Below are 22,429 nucleotides of genomic sequence, written 5' to 3' on the forward strand. Positions count from 1 at the left end.
AAATTAACCAAAAATCGTGAATCATTTCTTTTGATTTCGCAAAAACACATTTTCGTCAAAGAAAATGCCACCTATCGACACTGCTGCGTTTATATCATATAAATTTAAATTTGCTTAAATCACGGTAAAAAGAGAAATTTCACAACTGGTTAACAAACTGAAATTATGATTTCGCAAAAACTCATTTTTACCTTACAACCAGCTGGGCATATATCATTGAAATTTAAAAGTTTGCGCAACTGTTGTGAGTAAAATTTTACGCGCCCAAATTTCAAAATTGGTCAAAAAAATACCGAGAATTATAAATAATTTCCTTTGATTTTGCAAAAAACTATTTCGTTAAAACACGTGTCACATTATATCAGTGTGGAAAATGCCGCTTTTTATTAAATTTGTGAAAAAAACATCTCAAAACATTTTAAACATGTGTTCATATGTTCTAAACATTTTTAAGTTTATTTTGAACACATATTTTAAGTGCTTTAAATTTTAAACATGTTTTTTGGCGTGGTGCCTTGATGTCTTTGACTAGTTGTATTTTTAATAGTGTTTAAAATACGTGTTTTAAACATGTCAATCCTGTAACATGTTTTCTTTATTTCATATTTATAACCAATATGTAGTTTAAAACATTTTAATTTAGAGTGTGTTTTAAAACAGTTTGTTTTAAACATGTTAATCCTGTCCCCCGCTTACCTTTCATGATATTTTATGTAAAATTTCATAATAAACTCAGGAAACTCATGGTATTCATCATATAAAAAACAACACAACAGCAACTTTTATTATACTGTGAGTCTAATTAAGTTGGCACCGTATAGGAGACTTTCTTATTATTGGTTTTATGAAAAAAGTTATTCTTGATAAAAAGTTTTGCTTAGCCTAAAACCCAAAATTAAATAGTCAAATATCAATTTTTTGCAATCATGCCTATACGAAATGAAAAGTTGACACTAATTAATATAAAGTAATAAAAGTTCCCCATATGGTGCCGGGTTAATTGCACACTGTACATTTAACATGTTCCCAGTGGTTGCCAACTTCGACATTAAAATGTACTTCACCATTACAATAAATACAATAAAGTAGTTGTAATATTCGACATAACACTATTTATGGGCATTTTTAATCTAAATGTATATATAATCTACTTATAAGTATAAGTAAAAACTAAAAGAATAGATTCTGCTATTTTCTGTATAGATAAGATTAAACCTTGCACGACCAAACCCATAGATAAGACGGACCTATTGTTTAGAATTGTCTTTCGTCAGCTTTCGTGTAGATTCGATTAGTTGGCATGTAGAAGAAAATCGATATCTTTGTCCTTTCTACGCATGTGTCACAGTTGTCAAAAATGACATTTGGTGTACGTTCTGAAAGTTATTCTTATTATACTATTTTATTAATCTATTGAATATTTTATTGAATAAAATGGAAGTAGTTCAGTGTAATATGAGCTAAGCCAATACTTAGTGTAGTTCTGTTTCTGATAACATTTCTTGTCGAGGTACTGTTTGGATATTTTAATTTGCATTCTTTTTTTCCTTTACTGGTCAATACCTTGTTTTGATTTTTATTGTTTTGAAGCAGATTTTTTTTACTATAATAATAAATAATATTTTATTTTCAAGTTTTCGACATCCTTTATCNTTGGTTATTTGGCGAGATTAGAGTCATTTTTTACAATCTGAATTTTGAACACCAACGAAATTAGATTCAATTAATAATTTAAATTAATTATCCCCCATTATCTAAAAATTTATATAAGTTTAACATGAGAACCCCACTGGTAAAAAGGAAAGCCAAAAAATATGACCTTCATGCCATAACAATTGATCAATTCGACGATTGTACAAATTATTTAAAACCTTGAAGAAGTCTTAATAAATAAGCAAAACGGTGATTAATTAATTTAATACATAATCTAAAACCCTTTTCCCAATAAATAATTTTGTTTAATAATCATAGACTATAACAATGATAATAACTACATCTACATTTTGAATAAAATCTCCAAGGTGTGGTTTAACAAGTGCACCAAAACATTGAAAAATCGACTTTTTGAATCACAAGGGTGCATGTTTTACGAAGCCCCTTAATTAAACTTTTGTAAATATGTGTTTGTAACACGACATGTTTTTCCAGTTCACTGCATTTAATGGCTGCAGTTAATTAATTAATGCAGATTAAAATTTATGGCATAATTCCTGTACTGGGAATTTCATTAATTAATCCCAGTAATGTAATTATTAAAAAACAGTTAAATCCAAATTCAATAAAAATGACTAAATTAGAGCTGATGCGAACAATTTTAAACGTTCCCTTGTCTTGTTAAAGTCTAACCGTATGTATTCATTTACGACGTATTGACAATAAATGTTACACTAATAAATGTTAGTCCACGATCCGGTGAAAGATGAGATGGAGCAATTCTTAATTAGAAGTCTCCAGAAAATTATGTTAAACTAATAAAAAATTAATATCAGAATTTTTGGTTATATAGAAAAGCGAATCAACTCGTAGATTTTTGCCAGCGTTCTCACAGTCCGGGAGCCGATGACATTGAAAGTACCGTCATGGCGGAATTGCAAAATTTTTAAAAAAATTGATATTTGATAATTATATAAACAAAATGGCCTTGGTACGTGTTAATTTACTAATTAAATTTAAAGTCTATTTAAGAAAAAATATTTTACCATCTTTTCATCAATTTTAAAGAATTGTACTTTATTCGATAACAAATTTAGCCGAAAGGGCGTGGCATACTTACTTAAAAGATATGAAAAGGGTAAAATTTCGCAATTATCGCGTAGACACTTTTTTTTTAATTTCACGTGTTTTAATGTGATTAACAAGTGTCTTGGTATGCATGTCTAAAAACTACCGGAAGTATCTGGCATATCAATTCTTTCTCATTAACTTCCTTCACATCAACTGTAAAAATCACCAAGTTCAATAATTTTATTTTGGAACAAACACTTTTACGAAATTACTATTATACAATTGCTTAAAATATTNCCAAGACTCTTTGTTGACAATGCAAGGCAAAAGTTAACTTCAAAAATAGTTTTTTAAGGATTTATGTACATAATTTTAGTACCTCTGTATTATTTTTTGTTGATTAATATTAATGTTCTTTTTTAAAACAATATTAGATAGTTAAGTAAGCTGTTTAAAAGGGTGGTTTTTCCTCTTATAGGCACAAAATAATAGTAAGTACTAAATGTACAAATTTTGTACCTCTGAATGTTATTTTTGAACATATTCAATAGTTATGCTGCTTTATTTCAAATAGTCAATGAATAAGTGGATCTCTTAATTTAATTTAATTTATTATCCCTGAAATTACTGATCCAGAATTGTCTTGTCTAAAAGAATTAAATGTAATTTTAATCTCAAGTTAAATGAAATTCTAGGTCAGATAATTTTTCTTGAATAGTTAATTTGTTTTTTATTTATATATATTATAGCCACTATCATATGTATTTAATCAGAAGCTTTAATAAATATTAGTCAATGTTTTGAGCTTTTTTAAATAATAACTTACTGCATCAAAAAGATTTCTCAATACTAAATGTAATAATGGAAAATATACACTACCAGAGTATCTACATCATCGAATTAATCTTTGTGAAACATGGGTCTGTATTTTCTACTGGCTTTAGCTTTTTCAATATCCACATCAGGATAATCTCTTTTAATTGCTTCCATATCCAGATTGGGAAATCGATTCATTAAATTAATCACATGATTAAAGTTTCTCCTAAAATAGCAAGCAATTATTTTTTAATACTACATCTAAACTATTACTCATTACACTTTAGCTCTTCTTTCTTCCAAAGCTTGCCTTTCTCTATATTTATACAAAAATTCTTTTATTTCTTTTTTATCAGGATCACATTCGTGTTCTTTAAGCCATTTGTGGTTCAAATTCTTTGGAATAATGTGTTCTGAGGTTCTAAAATAAAAGTATTAAATAATGAGCAAGACATTTCTTTGAATTTAAGTACTTATAAGGAATCTCTAATCCAAAAGGTCCAATCATTGTCTCTTCTATACGCTCTCCTACTTCTCCTGTTTCTAATTGAAAGTATGCCCTATTCCTTTCTCATCCTAAAAATACAGAGGATGACAAGCCATCATTAAACATTTCATTAGACATTGATGCAAACCATAATTCTCATTTCAATTACTATGATAGTTCTAGTGCAGTTTTTAACAAAGAGAAGTATATCAGAAGTATAGAAGCTATGGGAGTAACAGAAACAGAAACTTTTGATGAATGTGTTATGGAACCTGTATTGAATGAATCTTATGGTATTCAGCCTTCAGAAGAGTATCTTGAGGCAAAGATTTGCTGCACAGTGTCTGATAAGCCAGAAAAAATATATGATATGGATTTATCAAATATTTCTCTAAATAGCTATGAATTACTTGATTACACATTACAAAATTGCAACATTCAACCACCCGAATTAATTCAGCAAAGTGGAGAAGATATGCATGTAAGCATGTCTGAGGAAGTAAATGAAAACTTAAAAATCATTTTAACAAACAATAATTCCGAAATTAAACCGGAAATTCCAGAAAAACATATTCCAACATCTACAGATGAGCAAATTGTATTTAGACGTCAACGACGTAAGAAATCCAAATCAGATACCCCTAAAAAGAGGGTTTCATTTCATGAAGACATACTGAATAGCACTAAAATCGATGATATACATATAAACCATGGCTTCATAACTCATGAGTCAGATGTGTCAACGAATTTCTTTCAGAGGGGCTTCATAAAAAAGCCTGATACAGTAGTGGGTAGGTATAGTTGGGCAGCAGAAGGAGATGCTCCGTTTTATGAGAAACAAATACCACAGCGAGAAGTTAAGTCAGATATTTATGTCCAGAGGGGAAGATTTTCATCTTCCTCTTCAAGCTCAAGTAATAGTATATCAAGCTCAATAGATGAAGAAGATGTGACCTCCAATTCAGAAGAAAGTAAGAAAAATTAAATAAATACTGAGACAAGTATCTTAATGTTAAAAACTTGCTTTCTGGGGAAGATGCAAGCTTTTTAAATATTTAAATTAGTTTTTATGAACAAACCTATTTAATCAGAAATAGTATTTTCTTTTGGTCAATTAAATGTTAAAAAAGCAAAGATAACTATGTCAATGTCCATTTTTTAAGTATTTTAAACAAACTATATATTGATGGTAATTTATGAATCATTAAATCGAAACAATTTTTAGTTACAGAATGTTTTTTAATTAAACATACTGTGATCAAGTTTTATCTTTTTATGTTCGTTGTTATTTAATGTGGAATTTTAATTAGCAAAATTTCTTTACCATTTTGAAACAGTATAACTATAAAATGTTTTTTTTTGACAGGTATTAAAACTAATGAGCCCTCGCAAAAAATGCCGAAGTCAAGTTGTCTTAAGAAAACAAAACATAGGAATCGTATCGACACGGATATTGTACAAGAAGAAGTTACTGTTCGTAAAAAGAAATCTGAAACAAACCTTTTAGATGCAAATATATTTGGTAGTTTCAAAAACATGTTCAATTTTTCAAGTTCACTTCCTTTTGCTGAACGAGGTGTACCTGAGGGTCAGGAGGATATTCACATATATTCATCATCTAGTGATGTAATAAAATGTTTGGAAGAATTATCTGTATCAAAACCAACGTTAAATAAGTCCTCTCCTACAAACAGAAATGTAAACGTGAATTTAGAATCTGCAAAAAACAATTTGAAACTTACAAAAGGTGAAGGATTTCATCCTATTTATCCCTCTGAGCAGAATTTGCCCGGCAATATCATATTATGTGACAATAATATATATGAACATAGAGGTGTGAGCTATTCTTATGAATACGAGCAGTATCAGAAAACATTTGAACAACCAGTAAAAACAAAAAGCAGTTCGTTTTACCAGATGATTAAGGGGTTCAGTTTTTTTGGTAAAAGGAAAGGCAAAGAAGAACCGCATCAAGAAAAACACGAAAACGTTGATAAAGTTTACACTACTTCAACGCCAACCAAAGAAGGTAACATACAAAGAAGTAGTGATGGCGAAAGTAGCCAATTAGATGATTTCAAAATGAATAATTATCTCAAACGCACCTCTTTGTGTACTGATATATCCGATAATAACACTGATTTTACCGAAACAAACAATACCAGGCACTTAAATTCCCCAAAAAAGAAAATCAACAAATCCAACCACTATTCTGTACATTCATTTAGAGTGGACATTGATGATGATAAATTTGACATGGAATCTCAAGTTTCTTCGAAAGTATGTCAGGGTTTAAAATCAACATCATCGAAAATGTCTTTGATCAACAAGTATCTACGTAACGTTACCAATAAAAAACTTTTGGATATGAAGCAAAGCAAAATCAAAAAACAGAAATATCGACTTCCACTTTTTATTCCGGGTATCAGACCTGATTTGCAGAGCAGTAAAGAGTTGGATAAACAAATTGAAGAAGAACTTGAAAAAGGGCTAGAAATAATTAATAAAAGAAATGTAGGTGTAAATTACAACTTAAGAACTCGGTTAAAAAGAGAAGTTTTGAGAGATGACCAGGAAGACTTATTAAAGGTAAAAACATTACAATTACTAGCGGATTATATTTCCATTTTACATTTAAAACCTTTCTAACATAAAAAAAGAAATATACTATTTGTAAAACCGTTTCTAGTAAGAAATCTAACATTTCATTCGTTATGTGGAGAGTGTATGAAGGGTTGTATAATATGTTAGATTAAACAAAAAAGATTATTTGGAAATTAAACTTTGTTCATTGTATTAAGTATTCAAAGTTTGATTTCTAAATGATAATAACAGGGGAAAAATGGGGACAAAATAACATGATTATTCTTCGTTAAAGCTAGTAAAACTGAATAAAAACTATGTTTCCGTAGATGATACCTACCAAGATCCATTACACCCTTAAAATTTAATTAAAACCATCAGAGCTGTTTCTGAAAGCACATTTGCATTTCTGTAATTTATATTTATGTACCAATAGTGCTAGCTCAATATTACAGAACGAAATATTTATTTTAAATTAATATCGGTTAAAATTGTTTTCATCAGCCTCATTGTCTTATAGTTCCTCGTTAGATTGAATGTTCAAAGAAGGGCCACTTCATCCAAAAAAGCGTTTTTATATTAACAGTTTAAGCCAGTGGTTTCCAACCTTTTTGTACCTGCGCCTCCCTTTAAAAAAAAAAAATGGTTGCGCCCCTTTAATTTTTCTAACAATCTAATTTCATAAATACTCTACTGATATTNCGTTATTTAGTTGACTTTAACTATTTATAATAACTTGATGGCATGTTACCGTTTGATTGCAAAAACTTTTTGCTGTTCAGTGCAAATTGAAAAACTAATTTTGAAGAATACAATAGAACGTGTGCAAGTACATACATGTGTGCAATATTACAAAAATTTATTGTGTGTAAATATATGAAAGAAAGTTTCAAATTCACGCTTGAGAAGATACCAGTTAAAAGATCAGTGCTCATTTTTTGACACGTTTCGTTCGCAACCGTAAAATTAGTTGACTTAAACTTCTAATAAAGGAGAATAACAAAAAAGCATCACCAAACCGTTCGCTTATTAGTTGGCAACGTCCAAGGAGATCAAGTGAGGTTGATGGTTTGGTCGAAAAATCGGTTTCATTAACCTACACCACGGACGGAGATACATAAATATTACAATTACGTACTCAACGTATACGGTTCACCGCAGTTTTTTTTGTAATTTTTGATGTTGCAAAAACAAATTGAATCACGTGATTCATCCATCAAATATGTTTAATTTGAATAGCTCCTTTACATTTTGCAAAGTCTCATTTAACTGTTCTTTATATTGGTACCTGTACTTTTCCAATTTCATGCATTCCCTATATATATACATATATGTGAATATCTGTAAAAACTATTTAAGTTTTATACCATATAACGGTGCATTGTTTTAATATTTTACACACAGTAAAAACAGAAACATTTGCATAAATCTTTACTTCACCAAACGCCACTTTTCAAAGAATAGAAAATAACTGTAAAGTATAAATAAAATTCAGGAAAAAATTGACCAAGGATAAATTAGATTTTCCTTCAAAGGTTTATTCATAGCGTTACGCTCGGAAGTTTCGTGAAAAAGTTAGTTTTGCACAAAAAATAGTAAATAACTAATTCTAAGAGACACATCTGCAAAGTTTGGTTTGGTAAAGCTTTTAAAAATTGTAGGAAGAGTCAACAATTAATATTCTGGCATATTTAGACAATATGGAAACATCATTATTGGCGAGCAACAAAATTGTTAATAACAAAATATGTATGTATTTGCTGCCGTTTCAGTCAAATTTATTTAACAGTCCAACCGGTAAATCGATTTTTCACAGAATTTATTAGAATTAAATGCATTTTTTATGACAAAGCTGTAAATAAAAAGCCAAGCTGAAAATATAGTTCTCAAAAAACTTGTACGAAAAGCCAAAAAATGTTTTTATCGTTTTCAGGCAAGGAGAAAACAAAATTATATGACAACACAAAAATTACAATTTTCGATTTTAAATGACTGAATTTGCCTTAGAAATAGTAGAATTTATTAGGTAACTTGTAATAATCTCAATTTTGACATGTTTCTTTAAAAATTATTTCACGTTTTTTAATTATTACAATTAAATTTGTAATATCAACTAAAATACCTAGTAAATTTATTTTTGCTGGGATTTTATTTTTACAAATTCGGGTCCAANTATTATGTAAAAATATACATAAAAAAATAATTATTTATTATAAGAAATAATAATTTTCGCGGCGAGGATTGTGGATTACGTATACCTATTTTGCTGATTCATTTTTTTGACACCTATTCGACTTCTTTGGTTTGTATTCGAAAATGATATTTTGAAAACAGCTGTATGTCCCCCTTGCAACAGTCTCGCACCCCCCAGGGGGGCACGCCCCACAGGTTGGGAACCACTGGTTTAAGCTATTCATATATCATACATTAGCTAATTGCTATGGATCTATCAGTTATATATGATAAATGTATGCAAAGATAAATTACTTTTTTATAGGTATATCCAGTCCGTAGTGCTTACACTACTGTTGGTGAGAGTCAACCATTGCTGCTTCTCATTACATACAGCACTATTTATATAACTGGTTTAAAACCTAACAATTCGTTTTGTAACTATTTTGTTTTACCTTACACCGAATTAAACACAATTTTGATTGGCCCAAATGCACAAACCATACACTTTTCCAATTTCGACAATGATATGCAATTTATTATCACTACAAGAGGCACACAAGCAACTAATGAAATTGTGGCACAATTGGAGATGGCAGTTCGAAACGATTCTAACAAACCCATTCTACCAGCAATCAAGCAACTTAGTCTAAGAGATATGGCAAACTTGAGAAAATCAGTTTGCAAACAATCATCAGTAGATAAGGTAAAAGATAATTTCTTGCAGATTAATTTTATAATAAAACTATTACATTAATGAAGAGCAAATGCTCATATATTTAATTCCCATATAAATGCTCATATATTTAATTCCTATCTAATGTGCAAAAATATTAATAAGCACGAGAAAAATTAAAATAATTTAAAAACCTATGGGTATCAGTTCTAGCTCTATAGGAAAAATTATTTGATGTATTTCGTATAATATTACAAGTTATATTATTTTTTGTTATATTTTTACGTTAGAGTTTAACCGTTTTACATTCTTGAAAATTTTCATTCATAAGTTACTATTGTTTTTTACTAATAATTTGTACATCTTGAAAATTTTCTACAGGACGAAGAATACTATCATTACAGTATAGTATATGTACAAGATTTCAATAGCGATATGGGAGAAACTCCTCTCGGTCCAAGTAAGGAAGGGCCGCTCATGTTTAAAATGGAAGGGGATACTCGATGGGAGACGGCGTACTTTATTTTAAAGTAGGTTTTTTTGACAACAAAACGGCTTTATAATTTAATTTTCAAATTAATAAAATTAATTTAGTTTAATTTTGTGATGTTTTCTTGGAAAAATGTCTTGAGTTAAACTGACAGTCTTTATTGTGTTTAGGGCTGGAATCTTGTATATGTTGTCGTCGCCAACTCACAGACTGCCCATGCGAGTTTTGCCCTTAATAAATGGCAACTGTCAGGGTGCTAGAAGGACTTACAATCCAAACAGGCCGCACACATTTCAACTTCAAGTTGGTGCAACTACGCTAATGCTAGCAGCCCCCGATGAATATATTGCTAGCGAGTGGTTGCAAGTGCTTGTATTGGCAGCTAGTAAAGTAACTAAACTCTTTTCTAGAATTTCGTTAGATATATCAAATAATTCTTTTTAGACTTATATGCACAAAGACAAAATATCTGCTCAGTCATGTTCACTTTTAATGACAGGTGAACACATTCTAACTGTCAGAGAAGCATTTCCTTACACTATTAATAATGGCAGTTCTCACCAGCCGATTAAAGGGACACAGGTGCTGTCTTGTGCTTCCATTAGCGATTTAACGGCATTGAGATTGCCTTCAGCAGAGCAGAGTTGGAGTATTTTGGTAATAGTACTATTGTTTTTTACTAATATTTTAGTTTTTACGAATCTGTTTATTATTTTAGGAATTTGCTTGTCGAGAGGTGCATGAAAGTAGTGGAGATTGGATTGTTTATTTCTCCAGTAATGATGAGCTGGAAACCTTTTTATCAACTTTGGAGATGTTATGGATGTATCAAAATGAGGAGGTAAGGATTCAAAAATTCAAGTTTGTAATTGTTCACAAATACTAAGGTACATACGTACAAAATTTGGCACCTCCACTTTCTCCAAATTGGAGTCTGAGTGAGTCATAATTAAGAGCCCATTAAAGATTAATTTTGACCCAACCTAGAAAAGAACACGTAACAAGCGTTCTCTTCTAGTGAAGGTGCTGAAAATATGTCAAAAACATTTACTGTTAAACTTGCCGTATCTACCGATAATTTAAATATGTAAAAAATTGGATAGAATGGGTTTCTTTTAATTAATTAATCATTTCATTTATTTGATTAATAATTTATGCTACTTGTTTGTAGGGAGAATGCTTCCCTTTAAGTACTATTCCTGAAACAGATGCTTTAAGTAAAACGTGTGTAGACACTTACACCATGTTGCAACGTTTGTGGCCCTCCTTCAACATTTAATCTTTAATAAAACGATGTAATCTTTTGTATTTCTTAACCAGTGTGTTATTAACTAATGCTACTAATCTTAATCGCGTAACATCCCTAATTGAATTTTAGTTTGTTTAAATTTTGTTTTAATCCGAAATATCGTTTTATTTCAAGAAATATGCATATGCGTAAGTATTGATTTTTAGAATGATGATACATTTATATTGAATTTATTTACTTTTAAACAACGATGAAATGTTATTTTTAACAAATTCGTTTTATGTTTTGAAAATCTAAATAGTATACGTAATATTCGAGGCTATTTCAATTTAAATTATGTTTTGGTTTTGTGATAATAGGATATTCTAGTCATAATAACTTATTGTTGTATGAAACATTGTGATACTGATATTCGTACATGTGCCCATATGTAATGCGCCACCAACTAATGAATTTTTGTAGTATGCCACATCTACTAGAAGGAAACATATTTAAATATCTACTCGTAGTTTACAATATATAATAATCGATTAAAAATTGAAATTTTCCACTTTAAATACATTTAAATTTATTTTCAATTGTGAGGTACTCTTGTTGTGAATTTTAAGATATTGGAGGTTTCTTATCTCCTACATGGCCATATTTAAAGTGGATTATTTTTTTCAGTTGAAAATATCTATTTATTACTATGTATGCGCTTTTGCTCACGCCGTTATTACAGCTCTCCACAAATACCACAATTTTTGTTTCGCGAGTATTCATAATTTCAATGTAATAATTTTGAAGTTTCTTCATTTAATTAAAATAGTAAGATGTACTTGGAACAAAAAAATTTTAATAGAAATATTGTCTCCTTAGGCCTTACCTTTGTTTTAGTTAATTTTAATTCATTTTTATTTATATAGATAGCCAAGACTCTTTGTTGACAATGCAAGGCAAAAGTTAACTTCAAAAATAGTTTTTTAAGGATTTATGTACATAATTTTAGTACCTCTGTATTATTTTTTGTTGATTAATATTAATGTTCTTTTTTAAAACAATATTAGATAGTTAAGTAAGCTGTTTAAAAGGGTGGTTTTTCCTCTTATAGGCACAAAATAATAGTAAGTACTAAATGTACAAATTTTGTACCTCTGAATGTTATTTTTGAACATATTCAATAGTTATGCTGCTTTATTTCAAATAGTCAATGAATAAGTGGATCTCTTAATTTAATTTAATTTATTATCCCTGAAATTACTGATCCAGAATTGTCTTGTCTAAAAGAATTAAATGTAATTTTAATCTCAAGTTAAATGAAATTCTAGGTCAGATAATTTTTCTTGAATAGTTAATTTGTTTTTTATTTATATANTCAGCAATTTCTTACCCTGAAGTGTACAATGTGTTGCATACCTATTTACAAATAATTCCTTTAAATTTAATTTTTAACACAAAGAAAGTGATTAAACAAATTGTTCACAAAAGTGAATTTCGACCATTCGAAGCAATGGTGCTAACAGTTTCGAGCTCACCTCACAGTGACTGATAGGGAGGAAGAACTAGCGTATAAGAATACAAATTCTAAAATCACGGTCTTCTAAATACATATACACAATAAAAGTCACCTTTTCTTATAAGCGATGCATTAACATATTGAATTACAATATTTGCATGGTTATAAAAATCGCAATAAACTGTAATTTATTGTTAGTTACATCGTTACATTTCTGACGTTCGACATGTGGAAACAATCATTCCATGTTGTAAGTAGTAAAACTTATTAACGAGTTCAAAACAAATAGCTACATTTAGTACGATGTAGGTAATAAAAACGTTACCGATAAAGAAATGCAATTAACAATTAGCAATACATACTTATTAATATCAAATAAAAAATAGTTATAATCAATGTTCCCGAAAAATGTTTTCTACCCTAACATCTTTAATCACAAGAGTATACCATTGTTTTCTGTTAGTTAAATACTTAAAAATGTAGTAGTTTATATCATAATAAAAGAATAACGTTAAGCGTTATTTTTTTAATTAGGATAATGAATAACGTTATTTACTTCTGTAGGAAGGGAGATTATTTTTACTTTTGGATATTAAAAACAAATTTGCTTATCGAATTTTCCATGTAGGCACTTTTCCGGCAGGAAATAATTCCGTACGAAAACTTTTCTGCGTGAATTTTAAAATAGGGGTAGGATGTACGTATCTTAACCTAACAGTTGAAAAAAATTCAGAATCAAACAAACGAAACGAAAAAAGTTGCCAATTCAAACATGTAAAATCGATAAAAAATTAGGGAAAATTTCCTTTCATTCTACACTCAAAAATCGTGAAAAATCATTACATTTCGGGTTCTCAAACGAGTTAGATCCCTCTTTCCTATTTGTCATCCTGCTTAGCTGCTTATTAGGAGACAGTATTCCAAAAATTATAAGACAGCACTTTAAAATATAACAATTGCAAACGGCATGATGAACACCATAAGCAGAAAATTTGCCACTAACTTTAAAATTAACAAATATCGTTGATCTCATCGTAAGTTCGGCGCCCCCTGGGTTTATTAAACTGATAGAACTACAGCTTCTGTTGCATGCTTTGTTAATTCATCTCCTGAATTAGACCAGTAATTAATTAACTAATAACGTAATATTTAATATTTTAAGAAGTCGAGATACTCTGACCGTTGTTATAGATGTGACTTATATATAACCAGGGACGTAGAATTTTTGGCATGGGACAAGGGTGGTTTTGAAAAAATAAATAACTAAATTAAAAGACATTAATAAAGATAAACTTAAAATAACTGAATTGGTTGAATTGTCATATTTTTATATTTTTGCAACAAAAATTACGTAATATTCTATTTTATGGGTACCCAATAGTTTATGGAAGCTACCAGTTGAAACTGTATGTTACATGATACTGAATAAATATTTGTATATGTATATACATTTGATTCAAGGAATATTGGTAAGAGAAGAGGGACAAATATTCATATCTTCTTGTCCATAATCTCTACTGATAAAATGGATAGTTCAACAGCTTATGATCTAGAGTAATTTCTTTATTTTAAATATTCTTTCATATTAATCATAGTTAAATAGCAGCCATCATAATATTTACCTACTATAAATGCATTATCAATTACATTATCATTGACTAGGTTTTACCCGCGGCTTCGCTCGAGTTGATGCCCTAGATATATGTGTTGAAGATCATCGACGACCACATAAAACTAATTTTTCAATCCCATGAGAACAGTATTTTTTTCTGGATAAAAAGTACCCTATATCATTTTCTGTACGACGATCAGTTGAGTAGTTTTTACAACATTAGTTAACATAACTGACAGATTTAGATTTAGTTAGAAACTACAGAAAAGTTATTTGGACCCTTTACAGAATATGTATATTAAAAACGATAAATCACATTTAAAACGCAAAACTATGAATTAAGAAACCTGAATAATTGTAGAGAAGGTATCTCAACACACGTCAAAGGAAAAAGGAACCTTTAAAGCATGCTTGTCTAAAGTGCGGCCCAAACGCAAATTATAAAAATATTTAAATTTACACATGTAAAAAGAATTAATCTATATATTGTAATGTTCGTGGGGTTAACAAAATTAACTTCTAAGACTGGTAACGACAAAAACTATTTATTAACACTAATTATGAAAGAACTTAAAAACACTATTAAATTATTACGAAACTTAGGTTATGAATTATACTATTTATTTACACTACTGTTAATATATCACTATTCACTGCGCTATTTATTCACTTCTATCACTGTCAATTTATTTCTGGATTCACTTCTGCAACGGTCAATTTATTTCTTCCTCTCTCGTTGATGGTCTCTTCCTTTAAAAAGTCGTTGTTCACTTTCGGGAACCTTCTGGAAAACATCTGGATAGTTTATTTTTTCTTTGAACTATTTAACTGCTTTCCCAGAACGCAGGCACGACACACATTTACAAATACGGCGCACATGAAGAAAGGCGGCCGCGGCTAGTTGGCGAATCGATAAGCCGTTTACGCACATGTGTGCCCGATCGCACACAAACACACTCGTGCTCGCTACAATATATAAAAACGGCTATGCCACTGATGTCATCTATTTTGACATTCGCATTTTGGGACTCGCAAGGGAATCAAAACAACAAAAATACAAGTGTTATGTAAATCCAGCCTTTTTACTTTAGGGACAAAAAGTACAAAGTGGCAAAAAACTAACTAAACACAAAAATTTTTTGTTATAGTCCGGAAGAATATACAAATGACATGTTAACGCTTTAATCAAACGCAGTGTCTAAGGTACTAATAAAATTGACCTTCTATATACACAGGTAATATATTATATTATGTTAAGTAAACGATAATTAAATGCTTACTTCACTTCCATTAGCTTTAATGAAACGTGTCGCACTTATCCGAAATGCGAAACAAAAATTTAATTAATAGATGTATATTATGTGCATCTACTACCTACAATTATAAATACTCCTTTTCGATCATTAAATGACGTATATGTTTAACTCACAATGATACTTTTATTAGTATAATTATTGCATATGTTACAGTCACAACTCATAACTAGTCAGAACCACTGCTCACTGCGAAAATCAGTCAAAAGTAGTTTTGACTAGGAAGATTGTCTAAAACCACTTCATACTGCGAAAATATTGAGTGGTAATGATTTTGACTAAATAGTATCGGTTAATAGTAGATTTGACCAAGAATCACTTTTGACTGTGTGTATTTAATAAAAATTATCGAAATCATTTAATTAACATTCTACTTATTTTTTACGAATACTCCTTGAGAAATAAGAGAATCTCTGTTTAAAAAATAAAGGCTACCAGAAACTATTTGTATTATATTAGTTCAAATTAAAAACGAAAGGAAAATAATAATAAACTAATGTCATTTGAAATTCTTTCAAAAATTACCATGAATTTTATACACAAAAGAAGTATTTTCTTTTTGTCTATTTTGATATCTGGTGGGTGTTTTATTCCCAACAGCTACTAATGCCGGTAGGCGGTAAATGTGGAAGGACCCCTTTACTCTGCTTTTAGGAATCGTGGGACTGGCTGGGTGCATGGTGCTTGGGGAGAAAAATGAGATGAACGAAATTAAGACAGGAGAGAGTGAAACATTATCTCATTATCTGTGAATATTACTACCTCAGCATTTACCTAAGTAATTAGGGGTTGCTTAGGTACCTACGCAAAATATCAGAGTCGGCTTTATAACTGCCTGGTTGGAATTATATCTTTAAATCTTTAAACAAGCGTCTTTGGTTTTATAAATTCCTGAGAATGTTGAACTTTTTTGAAGTTCGATGCTGGTAACTTGCTAAAATTTTACTTGTCTGCATCTCCTTCTGTTACACATTAATTGGTGTAATGTTATTCTTTTTTCTTCATAAGTGTCCGCTGCAATTCCTACCTGACATCTCTTTTCTATTATTACTATATTCCCTACGTCTGTCAACTGCTGTATAGTCTTCAACAAGTTGGACTATGTGAAGGGGTCTTAAGGGTCAGAGCAACGAGATTGGGAACGAACTTACATTTTTAAATAATTTGGATTAATAGCATGATAAAACAGATAGACAGGATGACAAGAAAAGAAAAGAAAGCAACCAAATCCTCCTGGGGATGACGAAAAAAGCTGATACGAGATAGTGGGGAGTATCCTATGTTTCTTCGTCTTTTTTATCTGTCAAATCGGTAGCTTTGGATCGTATTGAATTGTGGGGTTGGAGTTGACTAGTTTGAGATAATGATTCAAACAAGATATTGCAATCAATGTACATTATTATTACAGTTACTACTGTAACTGTATTAATGATTCTGCAGAAAACTACAATAATTTAACTGTCGATCCTTCATAAGAGTGACGTCCTTGTCTATTGCTTTAATATTGCCAATTGTTAAATTCGTATCAGCACTAAATTAAAAGTTTTATAGGACATCATTGAGTAGTATTAAGCACAATTGCGAGATAGCAAATTCTTTATTACGACAGATTAGTGTTCAATGTATGATTTTAGTGGTTAATGCTCCACTTCTACATATGCATGTATTAGCGAGATCAAAAGGTTAGAATACATTCGTTGAATGTTATAATTTCTGTCATGAGTAGTTTTGTGGAAAGTCATTTAAAAGTTTGCTTTTGTTGTTTATATAAAACGTTTTAAATAAATAATGAAAATGTAATCGAAATATTAGGGGTACGCTCGTAACCGTTTCAAAGTTAATGGGTGATCTTTTTGAATTAGTACTGTTGAAAATAGGTCATTGGCATAATTACCATAAGATATAGTAGTGAAGTCATTTCTTTATCAATATTAATTCGCTTATTCATGGGCGTACCCAGTTGACCTAAGACGAGGGGAAGAGGGATTTTTTGTAGGTAAATAACTGTTTTATTATTGCATGACTTACCTACATTTAAGCATTTGTCTTTCACAAAAATATCATAAAATGCCATGATAGTGGTGCTTTGGTACATGGTAGAAAGTATTAAATAAGGAGATATACGAATGGAAGAATGCAACTTTAAGGGACCATATCTAAAAAAGATGAGTTTTCCAATAGGAAATTAAAAAAAAAGTTTTGCGAACTATACCGATGACAAATCAAATCAAAGGACTTGTTGTAAGGGTCCGAAATATATTTTTTAATAGTTTTAAAGTTATTTAAGAAAATAAAATATGAAAATTAACCAATTCCGCCCCTTATAACGGAAACTACTGAATATAAAATTTTGAAAAAAAAATTCAGAAAATAGTTATTTACTTGCAGATTACACGAAAATTAATAAGAAGTCTATAGTCTGAACATAACGTGGTAAATCTTTCAACAAAACAATATTGTGAGTACAAATTTACATTTGCAGTTTGAATATACGGGAGAACATGTTTTTTTTTTCAACTACAATGTTAAGTTGGTTCTCGGGTTAGGGTACCGTACGTCCGAAAGAAAAACGGACCCTTTTAGAATCACTCGCGTGTCTGTCTGTCCGTTTTCTTTATACAATATTTTAGACAAAAAATACTTTTCGTCTGGCAAGCAGGTGAGTGAAGGACGATTTTACTCATGATCCTATTAAATCTATCCTGTTAAAACTTTTGGGTTCTATGAAAATGATGTAAAAATTATTTCCATCCCATCAAAAACTCATGGTCTACAATGGTAGACTGTACGCTTCGCCGTCTGATAATAATTAACCGCGCGCCCACTGAAAGGTTAACAAATTGTGTGCTACTACAATGCAGTACGTACGTACATGTATGACTCTAATTTTTGAAACTAACAGTTAATTAATTTTTTGCCAATTCTTTAAAGCTTTCGGCTATTACAAGGCCTAAAATTTGATTAAAATACCACCTCGGTTATTTTTTCCAATTATTTCCTAGCTTGAATACATATTGGAAAAAATTATAAGGACGTAAAAAAAAACAATTGTTGCTACCTAATTTACTGGCTAATATTTTTGATTATTGTACATAAAGAGTACATTGAAACTATCTTTAAGATTAATGCAACGTCATGGTCCAGTCGCGTTAAATTTGCGAAAATTTAGGACGAACGAAATAAACAAAAAGTTAAAACCACTTTAAATTACGGTCAAAAACACGAATACATCGAGGTCATACAATTGCGCCTTCTCCGTCTAATACTTCTCTGCAATTAACCCGACCAACAAAAAAAGTGAAACCTCAGGCAACGCAATGACGATAAGTATCGGTAGAGACAAGCTGACGATGACGATAATATTCCATAAAACAATGGAAACGCATAAAACTGACCACCCAATTCATATCACCGAACACACAAAACATAAACATGTTCTTTTCTTAAAACCGATTTATTGTGTATTACAATCTATTAATAAATCAAATAATAAACATCAATTATTTCATCATACCATCTTGCATTTGATAGATACGTACATTTTTCTTTTATAAATATGCATTATGGATTTATTTGTGCTATTATCGCAATTTATTTAAATCTAACTCTAAGATAAGTCATGACTTAGGACGGAGAGAGCAGTAGGGATATAAAGCAGAGGATAGCGCAGGATCGAGTCGCATTCAATAAAAAGAAGTCACTTTTATGGTCGCGAACGATTAATTAAAAAATTCGAAAAAGGTTGCTAAAAGTGTATGTTTGGATCGCGGAGCTGTACGGGTGCGAAACATGGACGATGGGCGCGGACGGAAAAGAAGAGGTTAGAAGCGTTCAGTGTTACCGGCGTAAGATTAAGATACCGTGGACAGAGAAGGTTAGAAATGAAAAGGTATTAGAAAGAATACGAGAACAGAGGACTCTATGGAAGTCAAAAAATAGGCGGGATAGGTTGATAGGACACCTTCTCAGGTATGAAGGTCTAGTCAGCGATATATTAAAAACAGAAACACGAGTTAAGAGTAGAGGTAGACCTAGATTAGATTACTGTTCGCAAATAATTAAGGATGTGGGATGTTGTAGTTTTAGGGAAATGCGAGGATTATTAGCTCAGAATAGGAAGGAGTGGAGGTGCGTGTCCAACCAGACTTAGGACTGACGACTTTATGATGATGATGATGAATGAAGAACCGTGTGATGTATACAGTAACTATTTCACTGACATACGCCGCTTGCCTGATCATAAACAGTCAGTAGTTAGGATCGACCCGATAAAATTATAATATCAGTACAGCAGTCCGATAGTCGATTACGATCGTCCGATATTTGTATCAGACGATAGGATTTACCCACAATTATATTCAAATTAAACTATTCACACTGTTGATGATCTCAGTGAAGTAATTACCACATATATCACAGGATTACTCTTCGTTATGGAACATAAATAAAATATAGTAATTACGTCTTCATGAACTAAAATGAATTACGCTATTGATTTACTGAAACTTATTCTTTAACGGAGCGCATAGTTATACGAATTAATCAAAGTACGCCGACAGCGATAGAGATATTGATGCCGATAAAATCATTGTGTAAAAACGCTCTTATTACAATTTTCGTATAATGTCCCATCGAAATCGGTTCAGCCATTTCGAAGATAGACACAAACATTTTTTTAAGGGATCGTTCCTTAACAAAAATACAAATAATCAATTAAAAATTTATTTATATATATATAAATGGGGTGAGATAACACAATACCAAAGTACCCTTCGATTGTAAAGAATGGCAAGGACATTAAGTCGCAGGTTAAAGTAATAAAATGACATAAAATTAGGAGCATAGTGTGGGTATATATGCAAATGTGCATTTAAACAGAGAATTGTTATTGGACGATGGATATAATCAGGTCATCAATTAACTACTCCATAGCCATCACGTTTATATGTTTGTGCTCTTTATTGATTAATGCAAATTTTAGTTATTGCCAATGCATATTCGTAACGATCACTGCTTTGTCAATTCTGTATCAAAAAAAACATTTACACAACATTGACTTTTATATTTAAAATTAGATGATCTATCGTATGGCTAACACTAGTATTTTCTTGTAATGCATTAAATTCTTTTCACTTTTAATGAATTGACTGAATAACCAACACTCCTGTACTAAAACTAAATGTTTCTGTAAAAACAAAAAATAACGTACAATTATTTTTAGACTGCGCTTACATCATTAAAATAGACTGTATGAATCAATTAATCAGTGGTGTGCGTACGGTTTATTATTGCGCCCGTATGCATGACCCGAATTACAAAAAATATATTTATCGACAAAAATAAATTTTCTTAAAATTGTCCTTGTACATTGAGGCATACTCGCTTGATCACCAAGGTATGCGGATGATTTCTGTTATTAACCGAAAAAAACAACCCGACATACTTTTTGACTTCACTGTCAACAACGTAAGATCATTCAGAATACACAGTAACGTTATTAAATGTACATTGAAGAATGCATGTACATGTATTAAAACATCTACGCTCGTGTGTATTGGGCCTAGCATTAGGTTCCTGGTTGTACGGTCGAAAATTGCCTATATTGACTATAAACTAAAGTTCGTGTGCCTGTATGTAGGGAATGAATGCAATTGAATGCGTGTCGATGAATGTACGTGCATTTATTTAGTCCGTCCGTGTGTATTAAGCCTAATCTGTAACGTCAGGTTATTGGTCGTACGATCAAAAATTGCCGACTACAGATTATAGCTCGTGCGCCTATAACGAATGTATGCGATTGAGTTCGCTTCGATAAATGCACATACATTTATTTAGTTATCTACGCCCGTGTGTACTGGGGGGGGGGGGGACTAACGTCAAGTTGCTGGTTGTACGGTCAAACATTGCCCACTAGAGATTAAAACTCGTGTGTCCATATGTAATGAATGTATGCAATCGAATGCGCGTCGATGAATGCACGTGCATTTATTTAGTCATCTATGCCCGTGTGTATTGGGCTTAACTTTTAACGTCAGGTTGTTGATTGTACGATCAAAAATTGTCAACTACAGATTAAATCTCATGCGTCTGTACGCAATCAATGCACGGTGCTGAATGCAGGTCAATGAATGCACGTATATACGCCCGTGTGTATTGGGCCTAACCTTTAATGTCAGGTTGTTGGTTGTACGATCAAAAATTGCCAACTACAGATTATAGCTCGTGCGCCCGTAATGAATGTATGCAATTGAGTGCGCTTCGATAAATGCACATACATTTATTTAGTTATCTACACCCTTGTGTATTGGGGGTCCTAACGTCAAGTTGCTGGTTGTACGGCCAAACATTGCCCACTAGAAATTAAAAGTCGTGCGTCTATATGTAATGAATGTATGCAATCGAATGCGCGTCGATGAATGCACGTGCATTTATTTAGTCATATATGCCCGTGTGTATTTAACGTCAGGTTGTTGGTTGTACGATCAAAATTGCCAACTACAGATTAAAGATGCGCTTGTACGCAATGAATGTATGGTATTGAATGCAGATCGATGAATGCACGTATATTTATTGTCATTTATTTTAACCTATTGTCAAGCCAGTCTTTGGACTGATGACCCTATGATAATGAAGTATGTAGGTATTTTTATTTTTATGCATTGTCACGTTTATCATCTTTTAGCTGTTGACTAGGGTATCTAGTCTAAGCAATTTACTGTCCAGTTTCCTGTTATCTTATTTTTTAAAAATGGAGTTAGACGTTTCTTAGCAATAAATCATAAATGTATACTATGTTTTATTAATTAGTTTAA

At 31.0% G+C, this 22,429-nt stretch overlaps 2 protein-coding genes across 2 annotated transcripts; one reads left to right on the forward strand and one right to left on the reverse strand.

The window, feature by feature from the left end:
• Positions 1-3,559: 3,559 nt before the first annotated feature.
• LOC108732886 lies at positions 3,560-4,116 on the reverse strand. Its single transcript, XM_018463880.1, has 3 exons — positions 4,014-4,116; positions 3,821-3,961; positions 3,560-3,766 (listed from the first exon to the last, which is right to left on the reverse strand). The coding sequence occupies exons 1-3, from the start codon at positions 4,046-4,048 to the stop codon at positions 3,625-3,627; spliced, it is 318 nt and encodes a 105-aa protein (XP_018319382.1). The 5' UTR covers positions 4,049-4,116; the 3' UTR covers positions 3,560-3,624.
• A 1-nt stretch (position 4,117) lies between these two features.
• LOC108732885 lies at positions 4,118-11,264 on the forward strand. Its single transcript, XM_018463879.2, has 8 exons — positions 4,118-4,998; positions 5,394-6,616; positions 9,108-9,488; positions 9,840-9,988; positions 10,119-10,338; positions 10,393-10,605; positions 10,667-10,789; positions 11,120-11,264. The coding sequence occupies exons 1-8, from the start codon at positions 4,254-4,256 to the stop codon at positions 11,225-11,227; spliced, it is 3,162 nt and encodes a 1,053-aa protein (XP_018319381.1). The 5' UTR covers positions 4,118-4,253; the 3' UTR covers positions 11,228-11,264.
• Positions 11,265-22,429: the final 11,165 nt, after the last annotated feature.

This window comes from Agrilus planipennis, unplaced genomic scaffold (genome assembly GCF_000699045.2).
Source record: "Agrilus planipennis isolate EAB-ADULT unplaced genomic scaffold, Apla_2.0 scaffold31, whole genome shotgun sequence".
NCBI lineage: Eukaryota > Metazoa > Arthropoda > Insecta > Coleoptera > Buprestidae > Agrilus > Agrilus planipennis.